Here is an 11,309-nt window from a genome sequence, read left to right as displayed (position 1 = left end):
AATCTCTAAACACTACATTAAATTTAACCATAGAATTATTAAGCATACAGCATCCAGTAAAATCAGAATGGTAGATCTCTTTATCAAAATAAAGTCAACTCTACAATTCTAAACTGTCTAAAAGAATTTTCCGAAATTGCAAAATCAACTATTAGTGACTAGTTGCACCAGTTGATGAAAATGTATGTTCCAGAACCAATGTCGCTCGATAAAAATACAAAACTGATGTTTCGATTCTTTTATCGCTGAGAAAAAGCATCACTTGTTAAGATGCTTTCAATTTTAATCTTGTGCTCATATGCTAATACCTAATCCCTGTTTAAGCTTGCCTCCTCTATTCTCCAACTGTGAGTCCAAAACCGAACTTGTAGTCTTTCTTTTTGTGATCGACCTGAACAAGCGATAAGGAACACAGTTAGGACACCAATGAAAGTCATTCTACCAAACTGTGAGATTGGATTCCAACAAGTATAAGCATGAAGGAGGGAAATAGATAAGAGGGGTGCCCCTAATATAAGAGTTTCAATCCATGCACTAGCTGCCTTAAGAAATTTCACGGTTATCCGAAGGAAAAGAAAACAAGAATAGGTATGTTGTAAAGGAGCTACAACAAGATTTAAAAAAAAAAACATATGCCACTTACCTCAGCTGAAAGAATGAAATTAAGACCCATGTTCAAGCGCTCTTCCAAGAAAGCAGCTACACAACCATTGGAATCAATCTTCCCTCTGAGACGGCACTGCAATGCACGCATAATGTTGATTCAGTAAACAAAGACAAGAATGAGAAAGGTTGATTAGATGTCCCAACATGGTCGCAATGCAGTCACAAATATAAGATCAACTTAATGAGCTTTCATTAATCATAACCCCTTGCAAAACGCATAACAACAGCCCACAAAAAGTTTCTACATGTCTCTACACCCAAGGGTGACCTAGTAGTAAATGAAGTGATTTGAGAACCATGAGGGGTCACTGTTCAAATCTCAGCAAGAGGCAAAAACACTAGTTGATTTCTCCCATCCATCTAAAACCTAGGTGGACGAAATTACTCGGTACATGTATTGGTCGGAGGTAGTAGGTACACATTGGACTTAGTCGAGGTGCGCACAAGTTGTCCCTGTGGTCACAGTTATCCAACAACAACATACCCTGTGTAATCTCACAAGTGGAATCTAGGAAGGGTAGGATGTACGCAGACCTTAGCCCTACCTTTGTAGAATAGAGAGATTGTTTCTAATACACCCTCGGCTCAAAAGGAATATTATCAAAGCATGATGGCAAGAAACTATGACAACCAAATAAACTGCCACTAGGCCCTTCCCTCTACCACATAAAGTGCAACAACACTCGCCTACCTACTAACCTTCTATCCTAATTCTCGACTTCCATACTTTCCTATCTAGGGTCACTCCTCAATAAACTGAATTTGTGCCAAGTCATGTCGGATCACCCCACCCAGCTCTTTTTCGGCATACCTCTACCTCTCCTAACTTCTGCCATAGCCAATCTCTCACACCTACTAACTGACGCATCCGTGCACCTCCTCCTCACATGCCCAAATCATCTGTCTCACTTCTCGCATCTCATTTTACACATTTAGGTTAATAGCACTGAATTTCCCCGTTCTATCATAATTAGGAGTCACGGTATTTAGGTCAATTTACCTTGTATACCACTTCGGGGAGAACACCCCATACGCATATGATATCCCAAAAAAAGTAGAAAATTTAAGCAGAGATGATTCTCTACAAAAGACTCCTAATTATCTACCTTACCACACTTAGGTACATCGGATTCCTAACAGGTTTAGTATTCTGAAACTCTTAACACTACAGAAACAAGATGTCACATTGCAAAAAGAAATGAGATGTCACATAGCAGAAAGATATGAAAGAGAAAACATATGAAACCCGATAGTCCATATATTTTGGTTATTTAGGAAGCAAGAATGAAGGGCTGCAGGGCTGCTACAAAAATATGGACTCACGGGCACACACCAAGTCAGTCCATGCAATATACAGGGAAGACGTGGTAGTCAGTCTTTAAAATTAACTGGATTATAATGCTAGAACGATTCTACCATCAAGGTGTCGAAACCTAAGGCAAGGTGTCTAACCTAAGGGCAAGAAATGATCTATTGGAGTCTGCATGTAATCATTTTGAAAAAGATAACGACAATATTGAGGTATTAAATTTGGAGCGTTCATTTTTCACTGGATACAGGACAGTTGCAGCAGGTTAGAAACTAGGAAAAAACTACACCCTTCTCAGAGTAAGGGTCTCTCAAAGCCAACAGGAAACTGCAAAACTGCTGGAAATGCACAGGAGTTAAAGTACGAAAGACAAACAGTAGCCTGCAGGAAATCAAGTTAGATTTCCGGAAAGAATTTACAACAAAAGGTTACCTGCCGAAGGATGTAATCATAACCAAAGCTTGCTGTTACATCTCTTGACATGTAGTTGTACATAAAATCTGATGCTAGAGACACCTGCATGGAAGGAAAGAGTTCAAGAAAAGCAAGTCACAAATGCAATTGTTAAGATACTAGTGACTCTTACAACCTTATCAGAAATTTTCTGAACATAACTCAGTGCAACCATTCCAGTACTAGCAACTTGCCCTGCAGCAACCTGCAGATAAATTAACAAACACTGAATAATGTGAAAACCATTAAAAAAAACCTGGAAAGATGAAATACACCTACAAAAAAGACAACTACAAGAAATTAATGCTGGTGAAATCGACAAAAGAAAATATAATAGATATGTTTTCTCTTTGGGAGGGTTTATACTCAGAAACCTGAATATTTTGATGTTCCTGTTTGACATAACATTGAAAATACCAAGTCAAAACGATATAATACAAATCCTTTTGCATCTGGAAGACCTGCAGTTCAATTTTATTCTAGAGCTATTCATACAACAGATGAAGGAGAATAATGACACACTGCCCTTGATGTTATAGCTACTGAAAAAACTTACTCAGACAAAGCAATCAATCAAATATCTAACTTGGGCATGATACATATTAGTTTTCTGGAAGGACTTTAACTGAATTTAAATAGAAGTCTTCTCAATCAACTGAAATAGTTAGCAAGTACCAAAAAGAACTAATTGTAAAACAGCAATGAAATTCAAGCTGCTACCATGTATTACCAACACAATAACAGTAATTACAACTACACCTCAATCCCAAACAAGTCATTCATCATTTGAACAAATATTATAATGCCTCGAATCCAGATAAAAAATTTCTAACATCTAGTATTAGGCAGAATACCATTTTATCTGTGTTGTAGCGAGCAGCATAACCAATGCCAGATTTCCGATGCTGACCAGCCCAGAACACTTCTCCACCCAGAGACAAATGTGGACCGACACTCTGCAAGAGCACATAAAGGTTCAGTTAGCAAAGCTAAAAACATAATACCACACAATTTATCTGCATATGATATTGATATAAGGACAGCTTTACTCATTCTCTGGTATATAATACGAACCACAAGGAACCATGATTGACCAATAGGTGGTAGATGATATCAAACCAATTTATTAGATATCCCGGCATCCCGAAGGGACAAAAGCGAAAAATAATATTGCTATAGCATTTGCAATTTCCAATCTTCCATTACTGTCTCAACTCTCCAATTTATAGAGGATGACACTAAGTTTGTACTTTGTAGTCGAGCAGCCACCAAGGAACAAAACCCAAAGAAGCAAATTACTAATAGCAAGCTTTTATAAGAAGGTTTCAACACAGTCTTTTATAATTATTGATAATATGGAAGCAACTTCACCATAAAGAAGAGCATAAAGCAATGGTACCTGTAGAAGCTCACCTATACACATTGTGCCCAATTATTTAAAGAATTCATCTTTTAATTCCAAAACACTTTTCAGCAAAATGAGCCAATGTGAGTGGGGACATTTAAATTAGAGTAATCCAAGTTGCCAACCATCAAAGACATAGGGGAGGCCCCATCCTCTTTAAAAGGGGATTATATCTGCACTATCCTTGCCATACTTTCCTAGTCTATTCAGATCTTTCTTCCCAATGACACAAATAGACCATGCAGCGTTAAGACACCTAATCCGACAACTATGAACAAGGAATTTCCACGTTGAAGTCTTCTGCCAAGGGATGACCTCATCAAAACAAACTCTGAATTACACAAAAATAAACCACATATATGCCTAACCACCACTATCCATAATGCTCGTTCACACCCAAAACCATGTGTCTACCACACCACTCTTCGCGCTTTGCTTGGTTTTCCATATTCCAATCCACAATAAATCAAATGAAACCCCACCTAAGAAACTTTGTTGGGATGTCAATTGATCCCTCACAAAAAAAATAAATATTTTAGTTGATGTCAACTGCTGTCCAGAAAGAAGTGCAAATGACAAACTTGAACTCATGACATTTCTTACCAAAACAATGGCGTCAAACAGATGTCACAATTACAGCTACTCATTGGCTAGCTTAAATAACAGCGTAAATGATGGTGGAAATTGTCTACTATTTCAGTTGGTCGTTCTTGTGAGAAGGTAAATGATGGAGGTTTCCTTTAAATGTTTTACTTTTGTAAAGTAATGGGTATGTAGTTGATGCAGATTGAGTAGCATGACACTGTTCTCGTCACAGAGAACATTTTGTGGCCAAAGGGAGTACAGAGTGGTTGGCAGTCCCTTCTTGTCATCAGGGGTTGAGGGAACAGGATGAGGTCTAGATACTAAAGCTAATAATTAGTAAAGAAACACTTAAAAAGTAATATTCTAAGTTATCAAGGAGTTGTTAGAGAATGTGACCCACATTAATCACTAGTGTCTTCTTCTCTTCTTAGCATTTAATCCAATTAAGTAATCTGATGTTTCACAAACTACATTACCATTGATCTCTTATTGATGCTATAACAACTCCTGATGGTTCCCTTTGCTCTCTCTCTCTCAGTCACTAGGCTTTTAATTCCAGTTGACAGCACAATGTCACACATTATTATCTTTTCATTTTTAAACCTAAACACACACTTGTAAGTGATAAAATACTATTCCAACTCATCGTATCAAGTACGACAAAATTTACTGAACCTTTGAAACTTCACGATACATCGTGTAACTTGAGGACATAAATGTCTGACGCATTATAACAGTTCATATACATAATGGACTGAGAAAAGGTCATTTACTTTCTGACATACTTGATATATCCCCACAAGTGGGCCTGGGGAGGATGAAGTGGTGTATGCAGACCTTACCCCTACCTTTGTGGGGTAGAGAGGCTGTTTCCGATAGACCCTCGCCTCAAGAAAAACGTTTTCTAGAAAAGTTTGGGAGAAAATGCCAGAGTCGAACGCTATGATGGAAATATTGAAGAAAAATAAGTATCGACAGCAATGAGGAGTAACAATACCTGGATGTAGCTGGCTCCAAGTAATGCACCATTGCCAAGTTGAAATTGAGTCCTGTAGTCTTTACCCTTATAAACAACAACAACAACGAAAATATACAATAATCATTATTCCCAAGTCAAATGGCCTGCAACATGGTATGAGAATAGTACTACTTGAATGAAATAGGAAGAGTGACCAGAATAGCCTGGATGGATCAATTAAATCTTATGAATTATATGCACGAATATCCTCTTGCATAAACAGAGAGAATAATTACCTTGTAATCAAAATTAACCATGCCATGTGACATGTGTGGTTCACCAGTCAGCTGTTAAGAAGATAGTAATTATGAGACATACAGTCGCTCCACAGAATTATGGAAGGGAAAGCAACAGTTGCAGATATCATTTAATACCTGACCATTGGCTTTCAATGAAAGATTCTCAGACAAATCACACTTCACCCTAGCATTCACCCTACCATCTGTCATTACTCTCCCAATAAGCATCATCTGTAGCATTAGTAGGATGTCATTGTCACCACTATTTGATCCTCAATGAGTTCAGGCAGTTGGAAAAATAAAATTCAACTACAGACCTGTGGATCTATAAAGTTGGCACCAAACTCATAGTGTGCAGTTGGTATTTTGACGATGTCTGCAGACTGAGTAGGAAGTTCTGTAGGCCCCATAAAAACACTGATAAAAGGTAAGAACACAATTGTTATCAATAAGAGAACACCTCTTCCCCTAGAGCAATGGAGGGAACATAGCTACAAATATAATATATTTGTCGAGTATATAAAATCTACCTATGACTGAGTGAAAATCTCTGATTAAGTCCTTTGGTAAAATCAAAACGCAGTCCTTCAAAAAGCTCGGGCTTTAAAGACACTGCCAATAGAGACATGAATTAGTTATTTCCTTCACCAAAACAATAACAATAATATAGGAGTGTCACATTTAAGAGCACCAAAGCTGCTTACATATGAACATGAAAGGAAACACTATAACTGCAATAGAAGCACCGCATTAATTTAACTTTATAGTGGTTTCAACAACCAGCTCTCCAGGTTTTGATAAAGAAGACTACTGGACACAACTTTACATGTACACACAATGAATCAAACAACTATTAGCCCACCCTCTTTTCCCAAATGCAAGGTTGAATTAGAATGTAGAGGCAGTATTTCTTGCTAAACCTAGAGCATTCACAACAAACACACAACTAAACACAATCTCAAACCAGTTGAGGTTAGATATATGAATCTTTTTTATCCATTCTGCTCTCTATGCAAGCCCATTTCATTCCATACTAAATATAAAATAACTTCTCCAAATCGTAGACTTATTCCTCTATAAATATCTAACTAGAATACAACGAATACTGAAAAAAAAAAACCTAATGTAAGTGTAACAACAATAACTACGCCTTAGTCCCGACTAGTGTTATCGCATATATGGATCCTCACTTCCATTGTGTTCTATTCTTAGCTCACATGATTATGAGAGATTGTATGTGTTGTGATACAACTTCTGTCCATGTAGTTTAGGTCGATCTCATCTTCTTTTTTCTCAATTTCTGTGTATCATCCTAGTGGGGGCATGCTAATCTCATCTTCTCTTTATCATCTTCCATCATCAGATTGTCATATGTAGTTCTATACTAGTTCCATGGGGGTCGTGCTAAGCCCAGAGCCCCAGAGCCCCAGACCCAAACTTAAAATATAGAAGTAGTAATTTTAATTAAAGAAGTACAATTTGTACCATATTTTTACTTTACAACTAATGTAATCTAATGGCACGTTAAACATATCTTGTTGATAAGTCTTCATAATTATTAAAATTCTTAATCACATAAATGGATAACTTTAAATAAAAAGTCATTTATGAGGAAGTAAGTTTGGCCGGAGAACTAGAAAATATCAAAACGACACAAGTGATTCGATATTGTATTAAATAACCTGATTTAAAATATGTAAATAATTATAATTCAATGAAGATCATAAATAAAAAATTATTGGTATTTTTATGAATTTGTGAGCATGTTATTTCTTAGTTATAGATAGAAATGAATTTATTTCGATATTTATTATGTTTTAATTCCACTAATTATTTCATGTGCCAAGAGTTCTTGCAAAATTCATTTGTTGTAACACTGGATATATTGTTGTTGTATAGGATCATATATAATTTACCCCCGACCCCACTTGTGGATTACAGATTACACTAGGTATGCTGTATAGAATCATCTATTACAACAAAAGTTTCAATGATTGTAAATGTATATTATAATAGTTATAACTTCAATTTGGAGCCTTCACATATATTATAACTTAATAACGATCTTACAAGGATATTAATAAATAATAATAGAAGTACATTAATGACGTACTCCATTCAATCCATTTAACTTGTCATGTTTACTTTTACACGCCCCTTAAAATACCCTATCCATACCATTTAATCATCGTTTTAGCTTTTTTTTCATGCCCAATAAGAAACATAATAAAAGCAGGGTATTACCTATTGAGTTACCCTGTTTATTAGAAGTTTTTTGAGAATTGAACAATATTAAAAAGAAAAAGAACTATGAGGGTATAGTTGAAAATGCTTGCATACTTTAATTTTATACTAGAAAATATTTGGGGTTAATTTTTTTGAGTTGAAGTGACTACTAATTTAAAACGGAGGGAGTATTAAATAAAAGGTAATCTAATAAGTGGCAAGAAGAGATTCATACAAAGTTCCTACAAGGTTACACCAATTACAGAGGCCCGGGTGGGAACAGTCTTAGGAATAAGAGTTGGGGAAAAAATCGGAATATGCAAGAAAAAAGAAACATCAACTGCCAAGTGTGGCAACTTCACATCACCAAAGAATTGGAATTCTGGATTTACCCCAAATCCCCAATGAAGACTACAAACTTATTATTCTCCCTTAAAAAATAGTGCCATACAATCATAGACGGCCTTCTCTTACTTTGGCATTCTACATGTGCTAATTTTATCCTCTATAGGACATGATCATTCCTAATCTATTTTCTTATATCAAGTACAGTATAATTTTGTTCATAAGATAGAAAGCTCCCGTATACAAGAGCTATACCAAAAAAAAAAAAAAAAAAAGAGAATCAACAAAAACATATGATATAAGAACCTCAAGTGCACCAAAAAGACAAAACATTTATGAAATTAGTCCTTGGATGTATGAAATCAAGTTCCTTCCTTTCAAAAGCTCTTCTACGACTTCACATTCATTTTAACATCTAGATTTTAGTGACACTGATCTTAGGATAAACATGGCCTTGTAGACCCAACATTCACTATCATATAAATTATTCCTCGGATGTACGAAATCATGTTCTTTCCTTTCAAAAGCTCTTCTACAACTACACATTCATTTTAACATCTAGATTTTAGTAATATTGATCTTAGGATATACATGGCCTTGTAGACGCAACATTCACTATCATATAACATTGTTCCTCTCAAAATCTACAACCACTCTACAAAACTAATTTTCATTTTGTTAGGTTTCTTCTTGCCGCATTACACGCTTGTAAGAGTCCTCTATTTTAGTTATCTTATATCTTATTATATTATGTCATTTACCTAGAAGACTAAATCTAAATATCTAGATTGTATTGTTCTTGCATCACCTTCCTTCTTATGCAAGTTATACTTTACGATACATATATGGTTTAACTTCCCATCCTACAATTCCAACTTTTTCGATCCACTTGTCAGTCATTTTGTCAATAAGACAATTTCATTTGTACATATCTTGCAGACTTGCACCATGAAACCTAATTCCTACACCATTGGATGCGACATAATATTATAAGTTGAAACTCCATACTTCAAATCACATTTTCAATTCTTAGAATACGCTAAAGCAATCTGCAGACAACAAGAAATGAAATACTGCTCAATTACAAGATCCGCTACATAAATCTTCTACATCTATTTTAGTTATCATATATCTTATTCTATCTTGTCATTACCCAGAAGACTAAATCTAGATGTCTAGATTGTGTCATTCTCGCATCACTTTCCTTTTTATGCAAGTTATATTTAGGATACATATATGGTTTATGGTTTAACTTCCCATCCTACAATTCCAACTTTTTTGATCCACTTTTCAGTCATTTTGTCAATAAGACAACAGCGTTTGTATATATCTTGCAGAATTGCACCGTGAAACCTAATTCCTACACCATCGGAGGCGACATAATATTAAAAAGTTGAAACTCCATACTTCAAAACACATTTCAATTCTTAGAAATGCAAAGGAACCCAATCTGCAGATAACAGGAAATCAACTATTACTCAATTACAGGATCCTTTACATAAATCTTCTACATTTATTTTAGTTATCTAATATCTAATTCTATCTTGTCATTCACCTAAAAGACAAAATCTAGATGTCCAGATTGTGTAGTTCTCGCATCACCTTCCTTCTTATGCAAGTTATATTTACGATACATATATGAATTTAACTTCCCATCCTACAATTCCAGCTTCCGATCGACTTGTCAGTAATTTTGTCAATTAGACAATATCATTTGTATATATCTTACAGACTTGCACCATGAAACCTCATCCCTAACCATTAGAGGCAACATAACATTAAAAATTAAAACTCCATACTTAAAATCACGTTTCAATTCTTACAACACGCAAAGCAATCTGCAAACAACTGAGAGCTTCTCAATTACAGGATCCGGCTACATAAAGCTTCTACATCTAATCCACTCTATTCCAAACCATTTACCGCCACATCCTTATAAATTATATACATCCATTCCACTCTACTCAAACCAATTTCATTAAATCTTAAAAGCAACAACTGATCATAGGCGAGAAGTAAATGATAGCAATACCACCTGAGAGCTTCTTCTCAATTACAGGATACCTAAACCTTCTACACCTAATCCACCCTATTCCGAACCATACTGCCACATCCTTATAAATCATAAGTATCCATTTCACTCTACTCAAATCAATTCCATTAAATTTAAAAGCAACAACGGATCATAGGCGAGAAGTAAATGATAATAATACTAACTGAGAGCTTCTCAATTACAGGATCCAGCTACATAAATCTTCTACATTTAATCCACTCTATTCTGAACCATTTCAACTGTACCGTCACATCCTTATAAACCCTATACATCCATATCTCTCCAATCAAAACCGATTTCATTAAAATTTAATAGCAACAAATGATCAAAGGAGAAGTAAAAGGATAAAAATACTAACTGAGAGCTTCACGATGGATTTCTTCATAAGGAATTGGACAAGGTAAGTTAAGGTAATCAACTTTCTCTTTCTCCGATTCGACGGCCGCCGACTTTGAATTCGCCGGTGGAACTATAACTGACGGAGGAATGAGAGTAGCCATTTGCACAAAAATAAATTAATAAACAAAAAGAAGGAAGAAATTCGATTCTGTTTTCCTTCTTCTTCCTCCTGACTGCGGCTATAAAGGAAGAAAAGCTCACTAGAGTGAGAGAAGTAGTAAAACCCTTCGCCTAAATACAGAAAGAAATAAAACCCTTAAAATTTCGGTTGACCCGACCCGTTTTTGAGTGGCTTCATTTTTCATGTGACATCTGGAAGTACTTTCGTTTTCTTCTATGAAATGGTATACATATATTTCTTCTGTCCCAGTGATATTTGTTGTTTTTCGAGAGTTAAACAATTTAAGTTTGATAAAAAACTTATATGTGAAATTTTCAATTATTTTGAAATGAGATATATATATTTGTAAACTACGTAAAAAGTATTATAAGTCACAATAATTGACAATGCAAAATAATTAAAAGATATATAAAAAATTTACGGTCAAAGATAGATTTGTTTAAATCTCAAAATTCGAAATTTATTGCATTGCATGCGTATATCACGTTAA

General features: G+C 35.3%; 1 protein-coding gene across 1 annotated transcript; it reads right to left on the bottom strand.

Annotated features, from left to right (window-relative positions):
- Positions 1-16: 16 nt before the first annotated feature.
- On the bottom strand, positions 17-10,936 carry LOC125874138 (mitochondrial import receptor subunit TOM40-1-like). The gene is made up of 11 exons (XM_049554975.1): positions 10,658-10,936; positions 6,206-6,287; positions 5,993-6,092; positions 5,811-5,906; positions 5,673-5,723; positions 5,416-5,481; positions 3,283-3,384; positions 2,565-2,633; positions 2,408-2,491; positions 644-739; positions 17-391 (listed from the first exon to the last, which is right to left on the bottom strand). The coding sequence occupies exons 1-11, from the start codon at positions 10,797-10,799 to the stop codon at positions 335-337; spliced, it is 945 nt and encodes a 314-aa protein (XP_049410932.1). The 5' UTR covers positions 10,800-10,936; the 3' UTR covers positions 17-334.
- Between the last annotated feature and the right edge of the window lie 373 nt (positions 10,937-11,309).

Source organism: Solanum stenotomum, chromosome 8 (genome assembly GCF_019186545.1).
Source record: "Solanum stenotomum isolate F172 chromosome 8, ASM1918654v1, whole genome shotgun sequence".
Classification (NCBI taxonomy): Eukaryota; Viridiplantae; Streptophyta; class Magnoliopsida; order Solanales; family Solanaceae; genus Solanum; species Solanum stenotomum.
The sequence above is the reverse complement of the archived record's forward strand: the minus strand, read 5'-3'. Positions and strand labels throughout refer to the sequence as shown.

What these genes read in the sequence shown, in the direction of transcription:
- LOC125874138 (XM_049554975.1), bottom strand. Translation starts at nt 10,799, where the DNA reads ATGGCTACTCTCATTCCTCCGTCAGTTATAGTTCCACCGGCGAATTCA. An exon ending in AGATTTTCACTCAGTCATAG is followed by an intron (nt 6,093 to 6,205) that starts GTAGATTTTATA and finishes ACCTTTTATCAG; the next exon opens with TGTTTTTATGGGGCCTACAG. An exon ending in TTCAGAAAATTTCTGATAAG is followed by an intron (nt 2,492 to 2,564) that starts GTTGTAAGAGTC and finishes CCTTCCATGCAG; the next exon opens with GTGTCTCTAGCATCAGATTT.